The sequence below is a fragment of the Bacillus rossius genome, chromosome 3, assembly GCF_032445375.1.
Source record: "Bacillus rossius redtenbacheri isolate Brsri chromosome 3, Brsri_v3, whole genome shotgun sequence".
Classification (NCBI taxonomy): domain Eukaryota; kingdom Metazoa; phylum Arthropoda; class Insecta; order Phasmatodea; family Bacillidae; genus Bacillus; species Bacillus rossius.
The window spans coordinates 40433774-40451476 of NC_086332.1; the positions used below are offsets into that span (position 1 = coordinate 40433774).

A 17703-nucleotide genomic window follows, 5' to 3' on the forward strand; every position below is an offset into this window, starting at 1 on the left:
TCACACTTACAGATACAAGCCAATAGGAGTACAGAACACACACTGAAAACAGTTTTCTCTCCATAGAGCTAGGGACTTTACATTCTCCTTCTCTCTCCCACACCATGAGACAGCAGTTATCACACATTTCCCACGACCCGTGATGAATCCCAGCTTTTATCTCCGTTGGCGGGGAAGCACTGTTCCTTTCTCACTCACACTTACAGGCCTGTCATGCCTATCTTTCTAACCATCACACCAGACACAGTCCCTTGTTCTAGAATTATCCAACACGTTAATTAAAATTAAGAACAGCAATCACAACACAAATTACTTGACAAAATTCAACTTATTTAGAAAAACCTGAAAAAGTAGGCCAAAATAGGCAAAAATCTAATAAAGCGACTTATTTGTAAATAATTACATAAAAATTACTAATGATTGAAAATGTATGTTAAAATACAAAATACCTTTTTAAAACACGTAGTACGAGCAAATAACATATGTTAATATTCATAATGTCTGATTATACTGTTTCATAACATATACACCACTCAAAAAACATTGACTTATTAATACTTACATATACAAAAAGAAGTTTAAAAGAAAAACATTTAGCTGAGAGGGCAGGGGTTCTTGCAACGTTACACTATGTTCTAAATGTTTCTTGTACTGGTAAATATAAACAAAAGGATGAAATACAAGGGATGTTGTGAAAGTAAGTTTTGTAATTTTTTTTATCACTCTGTAACTTTATTGCAAAAAAAATTACACCATGGCTAGGGCCTGTATAAATTGGCATTTATTATTTTATACTTTAATATATATTATTGTGAATGTAGCATTTTAATTTAAACTTATTTAAAGCTGAATATTTACATCTCAAATTGTTGTAAACGAAATATTCATTTATACAAATGCCTAAAAATAACCCCTTAGTTCAGTTTTGTACAAAAGCACAATTTTTCCATGTCTTCTTAGATTAAAAACACAAATATAATTTAAATGCTTACTTTACTTAAAATAAAAAATTGAAAGTGCAATATGCTAGCAAACATTAAGTTGCAGGTTTAGTTCATAGAATAATTCACAACACAACTGGATTAATTGGGTTGGGTTATATTTTGAATTTCTCTCAGAATGCATGTAATTTGGCTGCATCTCTGAGACATGGCAATATCACGAAGTATGGTTGCAAAAACTAGTGTAGAGAAAGATAGCCAGAAACTCAACACATGGGTCAAAAATAACATTTGGGGGAATCCCTAGCACTCGTAACACTGCTGCGGTCTACTTCATACTCACTGAAGCAAAGTACATGAAAGCGCTGTTTTGTTTTCTTGTTATTAGCCAATCATGTTGTGTTGTGAGATAAGAAAATCTGTGGCAAAGATGGAGGACAAGTTGTGTTTGTGTATTAAACTTAAGTTCTGAAAAGTATTAAGTGACAAACATTGTGTGTGTGTGTGTGTTTGTATGTGTGTGTGTATATATATATATATATATATATATATATATATATATATATATATATAAGGTGAGTCAGGTAACAAAGTCTACATGAAGGGTTGTTTCTTTCTAAGTGTAAGAAGATAAATTTCGTACAACGATTTTCAAAAATATAATAATATAATATACATATACGTGTATATATATAATATAGCAGTAATGTCACATTTTATAAAGAATACTTTAACAAGTTAATGACATTTTAAACTAATTTGACTAAAAAAAGCATTTATTTAGGAAAATAGTTACAATAACATTTGTCTTGGAAATGAGCAAAAAAAATAGCATTTATAGCAAGATGCTAATTTTTCTGGCCCCTAACCATGGCATCATGAACTCAACACCTTGCACTATTTTTTGACATAGTCATCACCGAAATTGAAACATTTATCATAATGTGCAATCAGTTTGAAGAAACCACTCTGATGAAATTTGGTGCCGTGCCATACAAGGAATTGTCGCACATCCTTCTCCACCTCAGCATTGTTTTGGAAGTGACGTCCCGAGAGTGTGACTTTCAATACAGGTATAATAGCACACACTTCCATTGGTAAACACGTTGTCAGTACATGTCTGTCTGCCATCGTGATTTGTACTCAAAAAATCTCAAGCACGCCGGTTTGCTGCTCTTCTTCGGCACTCTGCGCATGCGTCATTCCTCTTCCGCTGACGCTACTTCTGTCATTGAACCAGCAATGGTTGTGGATTTTTATGGCGATTGTTTTGCCGGGTGTACCATCTACGGTTTCAAAAAAATTATGAAACTTAACCTTCGGAACGTTTCTCGTATTTATTTGCCCAGCAACAGCATTTACAAGTAAAAATGATGTGTTTGTTATGTATGTATTTATTATAAGGAAAATTTGATTTTATTCACCTAAATTGCATGTCAACTTTGCCTGGTAATTGTAAAATAATGACATGTTACTTGTTTTTCTCAGAGCGTACAGCCAACTGAAGTGTGGATATTGTGTGGATTGTGATTTTTCCCTAATTTTGTAAAGTTTTTTATTTGTGATTAAAATAATTTGGGCTAATGGTTCCATTTATTATTTAAATAATATTTTATGTAGATTATTTATATAATTTTTGAGGAATAAATATTTATTAGTTTAATTTTCACAGAGGATTTCAGGCCCTGAAAGAAGTAGCTCTGTCACCGTCTCAGTTTGTCGAATGTCCCAGGTGGTGATGGACATCTACAACGCGGAGAACCCAGAGGGCGTGATCCTGTGCATGGGCGGCCAGCTGCCCAACAACATCGCCATGGACCTGCATCGCCAGCAGGCTCGCATCCTCGGCACGTCGCCTGAGTCCGTGGATGGCGCAGAGAACCGCTTCAAGTTCTCCCGCATGCTGGACCGCATAGGCATATCCCAGCCCAGGTGCGCGATGCTTTGTGCAGGACACCTCCGTTCTTCTGTAGCTTTAGAGGAAGGGAAGCTAGTCTTCGTTGGAAATAACTTCTACCAAAATATATTGTCATGTAGTTTTTTTATGTAGTTTGTAATCTATATGAGGATACTAATAGCTCAAAGGACATGGTATTTCTTTATTCACAATCGTAAAGTAAATTAATGTTTAACTTAGTCATTCATACGTAGGGACAAGATTTTATGGTTTTATTTCAAGGATAACTTCGTTTTTAAAACAATATTTCAGTTATTATTGTTTTTATTTTTGTATATTGTCTTAATTCATTGAAAAATAAAACTTTTTTTCCAACGATTTCTTAATATTTATTATTTATTAGGGATGGGATTTTCGAATCTTGGATTCGTCGAATATACCGAATCCTATGGATTCGAGGATTCGTAGGATCCGAGGTGGGATTCGAGGTGGGTTTTTAAGAGTTTTAGGTAGTAATTGAAAATTGTAGTGCTGGGCGAAGTTCGAAAATTTAGAACCGAACCGAACCGAACCCTTACGTTCAGTTCAGTTCGAAACCTCATAAAATATATTCGAAAAACCGAACGTTCGTTTAAAAAAAAATTATGTTTTTCTAAATTTCTAACCCCCATTTTTTGAGAACATTCACAAAACAGCACAACAAAATTCCATTACTTGTAATATTCTGACTTTTATCGCATAATCGTCGCCTCAACAGTTTCAAGCGCAGGCAAAATAAAATAAAAAATTATTAGTCGTCGCATAGCTCGCATAGCATAGGCGCGCTTTGTTTTTTGTTTACTTTAGAGATTTTTGTATGCATTTCTCGTACTACGTAATATAAACTATCGTACAAATGCCAAAGGTATTGTATATTATACCTTTAACTATAGTGCGTGTACGAGAAGTGTTGTAAAATCACCAAACATTGCTTACCCCATACGTTAAACTAAAGCGCATGTACGATAACTCTCGTATTTCGGCAAAACTAACGTGATCAAGTTAACACAAGACAAATGCGGTAGGAAATGATTACGTGAATTACGTATTTTAAATTACTGGGATGTATTTATTTTCTTTGGCCTTTTTGGTTTTAACAGTCAAGTACTGAAAATATTAATTTAATCTTGTGTATTAAAAGTACTGGTCCAGTAAATTTTACAGTACGATACTAAGTTGACTAGCGTAGTCGCGGCAGCCATCATTATTTCTCGTGTTTTCTTTTTCCTGACGCAAATTTCTATAACCGTATAACCACACTTCTTACTTTACTTTTACAATATTATTGTTCTTGAGGTGATTTGCGATGAGCAGGCTTACGTCGTTGAAGTTTTCCAAATGGAGAAAAGATAATGACGACCCAGATGACCCAGAACCACCCCAAAAAATGTCTAAAGCATTCTTCCAAGAAAACAGCAACTGCAGTCAGCGGTTTTTGTAATGTAAATAGGTAACTTAATTCACATTCGACTTTTTTTTAATGTCCTATTAAAAAGTTTTACTTATTAAAAATGTTAGGTTATGTCTACCATAAAAATATGTTATGTGGCATTATGCTGAATGTTCATCATCTTTATAATATTATATTTTTTTTAATGAAGGTTAGTGTACACTGAAAAAGGAAGATACTCTTTATGAAATTTAGATGGAACTTCTTCATGAATTAAAAGTATGTATATATAAAGAAATTAAATGCAAAATGATTTTCTCTAAACGGTTTTCTTTCCTTCATTATTTATTGCATAAACTTTACTTATAAAAAGTTTTGCAATTTAATAAAGCTAAGCTATATAAAGTTTTAATTTTACATATGGCTGGAGAACTTTTCTTTCTCACCATTCAGTTAAAGACCAAAATGCTGGTGGTCGGTTCATTTTAATTCAAAACAATTATTTCTGTATGAGGTTTTTATTCAGCTCAGTTCGAAATTTTTTTGCTATGGTTTGATTCAGTTCGGTTCGGTTCGAAACCAGAGAACTGAGGTTCGTCCAGCTCTAGAAAATTGTATACCTAAACTATATTATAAAGGTAACGGAAATAGCACAAACATAAGATAAACTAAGCTGCATTTTGTCAATTAGCATAACTACTCAATCATTTCCAACCTTCAATAATATAACATTGCAGAAAAAAAATGTAACTTTTTTTAAATGGTGTCTGTTATACAAACATATTTTATTGAAAACATAGGAAGGATTAATTTAACAGAGAATTAGACAGATGCAAACTTACGTGTGTGGTTTTTGAGGTTATTTGTGTCTATTTTATATCAGGTGTATACACTATGCACTTATTTTATAATTTTATAAATACACATGTGATTTTTTTTAATACATAGGCCTATGTAATTTTTTAAAATAAATGTGTGATTTTTTTTAATAACATGTGAAGTTTAGTGTGGGACTGGGATTCGAGATTCGATGACAAACACTGAGGATTCGAACAAGGATTCGGATTCGACCAAAATGTGGATTCGTCCCATCCCTATTATTTATTTATTGTTTATTTAACCTTATACAGTAAAATCATTAGTAGAGTCAAGATTTTGTGGTGTTATTTTAAGACAAATTTCGGTGTAAAGAAATAAAGATTTCGGTGTTATATGGTTTTATTTTTTTTGCTCAAAATACCCACGGCAAAATTTTCTTGCTTTTCTGTACGACATGCAAATTTATTAAAACAAATATTAATAAACACTAATACCTCATGATCTAATTACAATTACCGTATTTACTCGTGTATAGCGCGCCCTCGTGTATAGCGCGCACCACGATTTTTGCAACAAATTCCAAAGAAAAAAAAATTGAAATTTGTTTTCCCATAAATAAAATTTACTAACATTTTGTGGTACCTGATTATTTAAATTGATGTGTGGTGATGCGTCAGGAAAATACTTAAACTCTGCTGTGTAGACGTAAGATAATGAAGCGCTGTATCGTCACAACTGGTACGTGGGCGGAAGGAAGGGAGGCAGGCAGGAATGTGACACGGACTAGATGACTCACCGGTAGCAGCTGCGACGAAGCGAAGGAAGTGGGAGGGGGGACTGGTGTCAACATTCTCTCTCTCTCTCTCTCTCTCTTTTATTTTACTAGCTGTAGAGGGGGAGGTCTAAAAATAAACAAGAGACCTGCGAGCTTGCGCGGGCACGTGTGTGTGTGTGTGTGTGTGTGTGTGTGTGTGTGTGTGTGTGTGTGTGTGTGTGTGTGTGTGTGTGTGTGTGTGTGTGTGTGTGTGTGTGTGTGTGTGTGTGTGTGTGTGTGTGTGTGTGTGTGTGTGTGTGTGTGTGTGTGTGTGTGTGTGTGTGTGAGAGAGAGAGAGAGAGAGAGAGAGAGAGAGAGAGAGACCAGGTTGCGTGCGTGCGTGTGTGTGTGAAAGAGAGGCCTTGTTGCTTGTGCGTATGTGTGGGGGCTGGCTAGAAACGTCACCCCTCACCCGGCAGTTAACGACTTCCACTCCTCCCCGCCTCCCCCCCCCCCCCCAAACTTTTTTTTTCCCCGTGTATAGCGCGCATCCTTATTTTTTTCCTTTACTTGAAGGGAAAAAAGGGCGCGCTATACACGAGTATATACGGTAAGTTCATTTGCCAATTCATAGGTAATTAAGTTCATTTGCAAATTCATAAATTCAAACTTTTAAATAACTACTAAAAATTTTACGACTTAATTACAATCACATACACTACAAAATTACACAATTAAGCACTTCCAAAGTTACTATTAAGACGGTTTTATTGAAATGCTATCATAGTTAAATTTTCCGCATTTTCTGGAGTGAGACGTTGTCTTCTGTCACTAACTACCAGTGAGTACCTGGAAAATGAACGTTCTGCATCAACATTTGATGTTGGGAACCAGATTGCCCTTAAACTGGCTTGAGCAAATTCACTGTAGTCCCCTTTAAGGGAGCAAAGTACCTTTGCAACATCAATTTGAATTGTTTCTGGCAATGAAAGTTCATCCTAAATTATTTTTTTGAAAGCAACATAGCCATGTATGAATGTATCAATGGGAAGATGGGAAACAGAAGGCAAGTTATGCAGAGACTTCTGTAGGTTTGCATCTTCTATGCTAACCCTACTCACATTTCTTGGGTTGAACAGAAAATTAATGGCATTAAAGACTCTTAGACAAGGATGCCGTTTAACAGAGTTATCAACATCTTAAATTATTATGGTACACAAGATTACCGTTTAATGAAAATATTACGTTAATTCCGAGACTTCATTTTAAAATCTATAATGAATAAACGTCGCATATAATATATATGGCTGCTAGTTACTGTCAGAAACATCTGAAGATAATGAATTGTCCTTACAGAATGGAAAAAAAAACGTAAATAATCAGGATAGACGAAATTTCGTGACTTATCGCGGATTTCGCACAATTTCGTTTTATTTCGTGTTTTCAAGCGGTTTTCGGTGTTATTTCGTTTTATCGCGCATTACCATATAATCGTGCCTCTAATCATTAGTAATAAAAATGTCTTGAACAGAACATCTCAGAAAAATAAAAATAAATCTGCAAATTTTGGTGTGTTTGAAACATGGGCTGTCATTTGTGTTAAAATGTGTTACTAATGTAATAAATGCAATATTAGACAACATATGTATATTGACTATTTTTTTAAATATATTTAGGTCATACATTCTGATACAAAATTCATGCCAAAAAATAAATTAAATTATTACCATTATCAAAGATAAATTTTTGTAATTTGAGTTCAATTTTGTCAAATTTCAGATTTATTAGTTGTTTTTAGTTACATTTTGATGGTGTATTAACTTGCATTTCAGTGTTATTTTGGTTTTATCGCAATTCACCACATAATCTGGTTCCGAATCATACAGTAATTTATGTGAGATCTTCATAGGTGAAATAGCAGGGGTCAATTGACTGTTTTTTTTTTTTCAGATGCCAAATTTTTTTTTTAATGTCTAACCTTAATTAGGTTAACCATTAGTTAATATTTTTTTGTTTTCTAGGTGGAAAGAGCTGACAAACTTGAACTCTGCAATTGAGTTCTGCACGGAAGTAGGGTATCCTTGCCTCGTGCGGCCATCGTATGTGTTGAGTGGAGCAGCAATGAATGTGGCGCACACCAACCTGGATCTGGAAACGTACCTTAAATCTGCCAGCGATGTCACCAAGGAGCATCCTGTTGTCATATCGAAATTTCTGCTTGAAGCGAAGGTGTGTCATTTTGTTTTCTTACTTGCACTTAGTACACTTAAACCTCATCTATCAGAACTATCTGGGACCAAAGGCAATCCGAACAATTGAAAACCCAATAATTTGGGTAATATGGGTACTAAGAAAAACAAAATCCTTAAATAAGCAGATTTACTGTTCATTATAATTAAAAACTAAGTTTTGTAACAAAAAAAACTAGTTTACATGACCTATATTGTTTACAAGACATTAAAAAATAGGGCTGATCTGTTGACCGAATTTTCGGTTCGGTTCGGTCATTTTAGTAAAAACTGAAGCCGAACCGGATTCCCAGAAAAAACCGATGATTCGGTTTTTATTAGGGCATTAAAAACTAACTTCAAGTATCTACCAAATAATGTATTTAACATTCATATTGGATAAGAAACGTAACGCTTGCATAATACATCAAAACACATTTAAGACGCATGCTAAGTTTTTCACTATAAAACGTTTAAATCATCTATTCTCTTAATGTTCGCCATTTTAACCATGGGATAGTAAAGTCTAAGCGTTTCTTACAGTTCACTATTTCCTATGTTTAAGTTTCGTAGCATTGCTTAGTTCCGTTCGTATTCTGCAGGGCGCTCACGACGCATGGCGTCACTCAGTTCTATTTTCACATCACAGAATGCGCTATAAGTGCGCTAGGATCGATTAGTTGCCTTCCAAGTTCCGTTCCAAATGGCAGTTGGAGAATGAATGTGCATGTCGTCAGACCCTTTAGATGTAGTTTGTTTACTATTCGCGCGTGATTATTGCGGCTTTGCGTCGTTATAGTCTAGAGTATTTGATTTCTCGTAAAATAAAAATTCTTTTTTGCCACTACGTCTTGGTAATTGGAGGCAACTATGAACATCTGTGACGAAGGAATTAAAAATAATACCGCCCGTGTTCCGCAAAGATGATGATGTTGCGCACGTGACGGAAAAAAATCCTAGTAAATACCGCATACTAAATATGAATACTTTACTTGTGTATTTTGAAAATATGGTCATTATGATTCATTCTGCCTTTAATGCACTGGTAGGTTAAGACGTTTTCTTGGTTAAGACGTTTGTTTATGTTGGCTTGTCCATTAACTCCCGGCATAGAGGCTACAGTAGGAAGTTTTTATTTGTATATTGCTTTTAATCACATTATTGCTATTGAATTTTATTCCAGTACATTTCATAAATTCAAATTATGTTTGCCACAAATATCCTCAGTTACGAAAAGTAGTAAAAGAGGTTAAAAGGTCACGAAAAAATAGCAAGTAGGTAATGAGAATTTTTTATTAGTGAATATGGCGCCATGCAGTCATGTCTACCACGTCTGCGCACGTACACACGTACACAGTATTGTACATTGAGTTTTCCAGTAGTGGTCTCATTTCCAAGAGCTTTGCTAGTTTTTTTTTTCATGACGATAATTAATATTCATGGTTTAATAGCCCATACAGCCAGACGTTGTCTGACAATCATGTTTAACGGAACATTTAAAAATAAATAGGGAAACTTTTTTCAAAGGTGGGAATTCTTTTCTTACAGCCATACAGGTTGCATTTGTTTACATTTTGACGCACGTGAATGTAACTAGTACAAGCTGACCGAAAGTAGTTTCTTTATTATTTATTGTTACAAATTGTAGCAAAACGCAAGGATGGTAAGATAATAGTAACTCTTTTTACAATGACTGAACCAGAAAAAGAAGTTAACATCAATACGCCCGGCTGTTCCACTTGGGGAAATAAAGTGGCAATCTTTCCACTTTTTAAACAGCAAAATAAGATCAGCAAGGTTTCTCCACCTACAAAACCGGACGACAATGAATCGAAGCCTAGAAATGAGCTGCAGAGAAAAGTCAGTGGCTCAAATGTGTGGATGTATTACGAAAAGGTGCTGGATTCAGGTAATAAAATAAGCAGTGCAAAATGTTTAGTGTGTGGCAACACCTATAAAACCAAGTATGGTTCAACTAGTATTTTAATTAAACACCTTGAAAAGCACCCTGACAAACATTTTGAATTCACAAAAAGTCAGGAAGTAAAAGAAGCACAAAAACACAAATGTGAAGAAAGTAGTGCCACTCAAAAAACTCTAGCAGAAGTGATTTCCAAAAAACAAAAAAAAATGGCCTGCAGATAGCACAAAGAGTGAAGCGCTTACCACCAAAATTGGAACATGGATAGCTGTTAACATGCACCCCTTCACAATTGTTGAAGAAGAAGGATTTAGAGATATAATGGCAGAAGCTCTGCCCAGCTACAATGTTCCATCACGCCACACATTCTACCGGCGTGTGATACCCAACATATATGACACATTGAAGAAAGATGTCAATAATGTTCTACAGAGTAACCTTGGCAAGATAAAATCATTGTCTTTTACTACAGACATATGGACTAGTCGGTCCATGGACAGTTTTATTTCGCTAACATGTCACTTCATGGGGGATGATTTTGAGATTCAACGCTTGTGCTTAGGAATGTCGTGTTTCCATGGACCAAAAGATGGAAAAGCAATATGCGAAAAGCTAAAAGAAATTGTGAACACATGGCACATGGATCTTGAGGACAAAGAAATTCCTGTTTACATAGTTACTGACAATGGGCCAAATGTTGTAAACGCTGTTTCTCGTACTGCATGGATAGGTATTTCTTGTTTTTCCCATACACTGCAATTAGTAATTTCAAGTGCCAGAAAATACACCACAGGTATGGAAGAAATTCTCAAGAAAGCACGTCGTATTGTTGGACATTATTCCCAAAGCAGCCAAGCAAGAAGCAGACTCCAAACAATTCAAAAAGCTTTCAACGAACCCGTACTTGAAGTTGTTCAAGATGTTCCTACTCGTTGGAACTCTGAATATGCTATGCTTGAGCGCCTTTGTAAGCTGAGAAGTTCTATAACTGCTGAACTGGCTTCTGCAGAAACCAACTTAAGGAAACTGCAAGATTCTGATTGGGCTCTTCTGGAAGGTTATGTTGAAGTGCTGGCACCATTTGAAGAAGCAACTCGGGAAATAAGCAAAGAACAGTACCCAACATCATCATGTGTTATCCCCCTGCTAGATGGTGTGAAGGATAAACTGAATATATTTCTGGGTCAGGAAAATTCCAAAGGCAAAGTCTTTGCTGCTAATCTGCTAAAAGAACTAGATTCACGTTTTTCAGATGTTAGGAAACAGGAAACGTACCTATACGCCACAGTTCTTGACCCCAGATTTAAAAGTGTTTTATTTACAAACGAAGAGACCAGTGAAGTTACAAGAGGCTTGCAGGATGAGACCAGTGCTCTCCAAAACAATGATTTGGAGTACTCTGTAGACATTTCTTCGGATGAGCAGGAAGGAAATTCTGTCTGGGATAGTTTACGACGTGCTGCTAAGGTAGCTTGTAAAGAAAACCATGAACATGATGAAGTTACAAACTATTTAAGAGAGCCTATTATTAAGAAAGGTAATCCCTGCGCGTGGTGGGCAACCAACAAAAAGAAATACCCAGCACTCTCAACTCTTGCAATGCGGTATCTTAGCATCCCTGCGAGCCAGGTTTCTAGTGAACGAATGTTGTCAGCAGCAGGTAATATTGTTACAATGCGTAGGGAGTGTCTTAATCCTGACACCATTGAGAAACTTGTTTTCATTGAACAAAACAAACAGTACCTATCTCATCTCAACAAAAAGTGACAATACTCTATGATACAATACTTGAGTGATTCTCTGGATTTGACTGATATGAAAGTGAATGTGCCTGCTATAAAACTGAATTCGTATTCAGGGTTATGTTCATAAATGCTGTGATTTTTTATTGTTACTTTTACACACAATTAAGTAACATTTGGAAGATACACCAATCCCTCGCATAGCACGTCTTCAATTAATGCGAATTCAGTTAGCACGATGTAAATTTTACTGCCCTAGTCTCGAATAGCACGTCTGTAAATTTCAGTTAGCACGAAATCGCCACAGGCTAAAAAAAATCTCGGAAACGACGCGACGTCAGGTATGGAATTCGAGGGGGGAAGAGTGGTTTGGAATGCGAGGGGAAAGAGATGCGCACGCAGATAAACAAACCCCGGGCCGTACTGTTGATGCCCGGCCGCAGACCAGGCCGTACCGTTGATGCCCGGCCGCAGACCAGGCCGTACCGTTGATGCCCGGCTGCAGACCAGGCCGTACCGTACAGAAACCAAAGCAGATGAAATTGGACACGTTTTTTTTAAAAAAAAGCAAGATGATAGTGTTAATTTCACCCCAGAAAATATTTAACTAACTTTTATGTTTTGTATATGTACATATTGTACATACAGTAAACTCCCGGTATATCGCGCCCCGATTGATCGCAGAATCGGGTATATCGCGGGTCAAACCATGTCCCCCAGTCAGAAATGAATAATAATAATGGAATAAATGGTTGACAGCCGATTAGGATAATTTTACGTTGTAACTAACAAACTAAGCATCGGGCAGAAAAAAGCCTAGGCGTAGAAAATGTCCGCAGTAAAATTCTAAACAAGATATCTCCGTATATTATTCCTCTATCTTGTAGGGTTTTCAAATTATGGTCCAATCCAGCCCAGTGCTATTTTCTGAAACACTAGTTCTTAACGTCGCTTTATCTCACAAATGAAGCATCGGACAGGGGACCTGATAAAGCCCACCATCCAGCGACATTGTCCAGCGTGACTCGGCTAGGGATTGATGTTGGATAGGCTTGGTTGTCGGCAAGCGCTGGGTAGGGAGAGGCTAGCCGAGAACATGGAGAGAGGTAGAGATTAGAGCGGGCAGAAACACCAGGGGGCGTGGGGGAGGGAATGTGTTCACGCAGCACACAGGCAGAGCATGAGTCACTTGACTGAGCAGCGTCGCTGCGTACAAGGCAAAATCAGGTAGTCCGGTGTTTAAAATTCCACTCCAGAATCTTAATTGGTACTTTACTGGACATCTGTATATAAATGTTTTGTTACAACTTAAACCTACAGACGTAATATTATTGGGTAATTCATTGTATTATACAAGTTCATCTTTTTACTTTGGTATAATATTTTAACATTAAATAGTAAAGTAAATCGGCTAGCGTATTTTTAATCTTTGCCCAGGAATTCCCAGTGGTCCAATATTTACGTGAACCATACTGTACCACTTTTGCCGTGAGGTAGTAAACAAGTCCCGGAAATGTTTATGTGTAGCGGTCTCCCGACCTTTAAACAGAGGCTGGGGAATATAACACTAGCCGATCCGAGCCACACACACTCAGCAACTCGACACAGCGTTTGGTGAAACAAGTAAAGACAAAGTTTAACACGGTTTTTAATACGGCGTCACTGATTGCGCTAAAATTAAATTGGCACAATTTTTGTTTCCCACATGTGACCATTTATAATTTACTGTAAGCATGGATAATAAAGTTTAACCACTTGACACGATAGACAATTCTTTATTTTTTATTGTACGAATGCTAGAATCGTTTTTTTTCCTGTATCTGCGGCCTGCTTCTACAAAAGACAAGCTATCTGTAAGTAAATCTAGAATTTTTATTTTGTCAATCAAACTCGGTACTTTGCGATTCATATTCGGTTTGAAGTATCACTACTGCCTTTCTTTTTAGAAGACTTTGACCACAGAATCGTGTGTAACCGCACACACTGCACTTACTTTGTTACGGACACTGACGAAGCAGATACTGTGGCTAACACCACGAGACTGGCAGCAGCAGCTTGTGTGCCGCACGTGTGTATGGCGGCGTGTGGCGCGCTCGTAGGCCGTGCGTCAAACTGTGCGCGGCACGCGGAAAAATAAAAACAATTCAACATTTAATATTTATCTTTAAAATTTATTATTTTTATTTTTTCACCCGTGTTTAGTGGAAACTGCGGATGCAAAGTCCGCACAAAGGCGGGCCGTCTATACTGTGCGTGCTTGCCGACCTATTAGAGCACAGGCGGTGTTTTATGCCTTTTGACCTTGGTCACATCGAAACATCGCGGTTATGCAACAACGCGGGTAAAAGTTATGTCCCCCGACAACCGCGTTAAATAGGGAGTGTACCCGTATTTTAATGTTATGTTTGTGCTCTAGGGAAAATCTAAATCTGTTTATCTGTTAACTGATTTGTTTACATAGCCGCTTTTATAAGAGGTGTGCATAACAAATTAAATGTTTACATATGGCTGTGTGTTTTAAAGTTATATAAAACCGGTTCTTAATTTCATAAAAGTGTTTTAATTTTGTTAAGTTTTAAACGTAATAACAAAGGATCCAGCTGCTTGCAACAGCAGGCAGACAGACGCGCGCGCGTGTTGAAGGTCACGCCTGGGCGGGCAAGCCAACCTGCTGACTGACGGTAAATATGTTACCACTTATCTCCCGTTACACTGTGCCATGTTTTCTTTATCTAACGTATTCGGTGGTAGGCTTAAAAAGATAAATTATATGACATATGCATTTTCAAGTATTATTCTACGCATTTATATTATGTAAAGATTACTTCCCTACACATCTTGGAACACATTAAATAATTTAGCCTTATATTTATGGGGACTAATGCTTCAGAATACGCGATTTCGATTAACACGAACATTTTTAGGAACGAATTAGTCGTGCTAAGTGAGGGATTGGTGTACATTGTTTTTATACTTCTCTGTTAAATTTATTTAGGGGTCTGACTGAAATGATAGTGAAGGTGATTCCAAGGTTTTCTCTTTATGAATGTTATAAATTATTTTTTTACATGTGATACTTGTAAGTTTCACTGATTTTATACTTATGTCTTAAATAGATTTAGGTGTTAAACTCAAATGAAAGTGAAGCTGGCAACAAGGTTAATGTAATACTAATTATTAATGTTCTAAACTGTTTTGTTCTGTTCCTTTTTACACATATGGTTGTTTCAGTAGCATATAAACTTATTTATAAATACAAATAGTAGTTGAAAATAACTTTTATATTGCTGAGAAAGTGACTCCCCTAAGAAATTAAACTTTTGCAAGATATTGCAAGTAATCAAATACTATAGTGGAATTTTTTTTGGTATGACAGCTCAAAGAAAAATTTTGAAGTAGTGACCGAACCGAACCGAAAACCGACATTTTTAACAAAAAACCGAGCCGAGCCGAACCGAACTGAAAATGTGGGAACCGATCAGCCCTAAAAAATATATAAAAATAACTTTTCTCATCATTTCTTAGCAAAGAATTTGTCTACTTTATTCTGTTTTAAACATGTGTGGCATTTGAATGAAGCATGGTTACGCAAATGCTTTATCTTCAATAGTTCAGCTTGCAGTGCAGGGCTGATGCTCCAAGTACGCCATAATGTTTGTCAGCAGGTGCATTTTCTTAAACTTAACAAAAAGTATTTTTTTACCATTCTACTATCCACGCAGAAACTGTACATTGAATCAAACTAAACAGTGAATGTTTGTCATGGTTATAGTTAAGTTTTTGCTAACGTTAAATATTTTTTATGAAACCATTAAATAAAATGTCTAGAAATCTGATCCGGAGATCCAGATAAATGAGGTTTTGCTGTACCTATACTTAACATAAATTGGCTGATGGCATATTATAAAGTAGTTCACAGTTGTTTGTTAAATATAGTACCTAACAGTTACATTTTTTTTAAGTCACAAAGAGGACCAAATTTTAAACTTTTTGGACAGTTTAACCCAAAAATATTTCTTATTTTATATACTATATGGCACAAAATTAAAATGATGTGTTTTGACAGGAGATTGACGTGGATGTGGTGGCCAAGGACGGCAAAATTCTGTGCATCGCCGTGTCTGAGCACGTGGAGAATGCCGGTGTACACTCGGGTGACGCGACCTTGGTGACCCCGCCTCAGGACATCAACCCTCAGACTCTCGTCAAAATCGTTGGTATTTCCCGTGCCATTGCCGGCTCCCTCGAGGTCACCGGCCCGTTCAACATGCAGCTCATTGCCAAGGTGACTATCGGTGCCCGTTGATGTGCAACACTGGTGTAGTTGTGAAATCTGTCTTTGTGATATATATGACTGTCTCTGAAGATAAGCACATTTCTAGGGATGTATAATTATAATTAGGCACTGCCCATTTAGTTTAAGGTGGCACCCTTTTTTTTGTCAGTTCTGATTAGTAATGGAACTGAGCTCCTGTGGTGTTGAGACAGGCACGACTCACGATGACTCCTGAACACTTGTGTCGAAGCACAGTGACCCCAGGTAATGCCACAATGGTGGAAGCTGTAGCGTAATTTGGGGTTTTTCGTGGCAGGATGATTCTGAAGTGTTCTGTCATTGCCTTCAACAGTATGGAGGTGAATCTGGGATGGAATTTTGGCATAAGTAGAAACAAGATTATATGGTGAATTGCGATAATACTTGAATAACACCGAAAAACACGTCAAAACACTGCATAACACGAAGTGCAAGTTACGTCATGGAATTAAATGGCATTTAACCAAAACTTAATTCTAATCTTAAAAAGAAGTACCGTATTGGTCCAAAAATAGGCCAACCTCGAAAATAGGCCGACCCCTTCTGCAGCACACTCAAAATCAGGGAAAAATAAATTTTAACTAACTAAAATGATTATCAGCAGCATATTACCACAGTAACACCTCAACTAAGTTAGTATTTATTGAACTGACAAAATGTGTTATTCTTAGTACTTACCAAAATATTTGAGAGTTCATATTTACATAGGCATAGGCCTGTGTTTCTGTTAATCTTAACATTCTTTTGTAGTGGTGCCAACATTTTATATGGCAATGGCTACATTTTCTAAGTTCATAGAAATTGTGACGTAAAAACAATTACCGGTACATTTAATTTTGACGTAAAAAACCCAAAATTGTTTAATGTAAAACGTTTATGAATCAACCATAAAACAGCCAATATTGCAAATAGGTTTTATTGTTCTTGTTACTGTTGGTATGTACCGGTATTTGTTTATTTGTGTCGCAACCAACACTGGTGCCATTAACCTACCTATTTTGATTTTCCTGTGGTAGAAGAGTAAATAAAGCATACGACGGTAAATAACCTTACGACAAAATTGCTGTTTTTTTCTAACTGTTTACTGTAAATACCACATTTTACAAGCAAATAAAATTACCGCAGCCTGTTAAATACAGTTCAAAAATAACCAGACCGGGCTTTTAAAAGCTATGTGTTACAAGTGACCACATCTGTGTACTTAACTTAAAATATGATACGTTATTGGGGTTAAGTGTGTTTACTAAATTTCTAAGTTGGAAAAATTACTAATTCCACGTAAGTACGGCGTAATTTTAGGTCAATGAATTGTATATCTGATAACATTTTTATGCCATAAGTGATTCTCCTTGAAATGTATGTGTTTAATTATACCTAATATTTTGGCTAGTGCCACATTATAGGCCGACTATAGATTTCATGGTTGACAAAACTGGCAAAAAAGTTGGGCCTATTTTCGGACCAATACGGTAATCTTTTATTGTTTGAAATTAAAAAAAATTCTGTTATTTCCAGACAAAAATTTGTACCAAATTGCAGGGATCAGAAAAATTAATTTAATTTGAGTTATTGTTATTCTCTAACTGAACGAATTTTAAACCATAAATGCTTGCTAAATTATTTGTATTGTTAGGAATGTTAAAAAAAAATTATTTTA

General features: G+C 36.2%; 1 protein-coding gene across 2 annotated transcripts in view; it reads left to right on the top strand.

Annotated features, from left to right (window-relative positions):
- Positions 1 to 17703, top strand: part of LOC134530556 (multifunctional protein r) — a 163279-nt gene that overhangs the window by 37048 nt on the left and 108528 nt on the right. For both annotated transcript variants that reach the window (XM_063365482.1, XM_063365483.1), the window contains exons 15-17: positions 2674 to 2873; positions 7862 to 8069; positions 15798 to 16016. In XM_063365482.1, coding sequence (XP_063221552.1) covers positions 2674 to 2873; positions 7862 to 8069; positions 15798 to 16016 — 627 coding nt within the window. The remainder of the gene's footprint in view (positions 1 to 2673; positions 2874 to 7861; positions 8070 to 15797; positions 16017 to 17703) is intronic.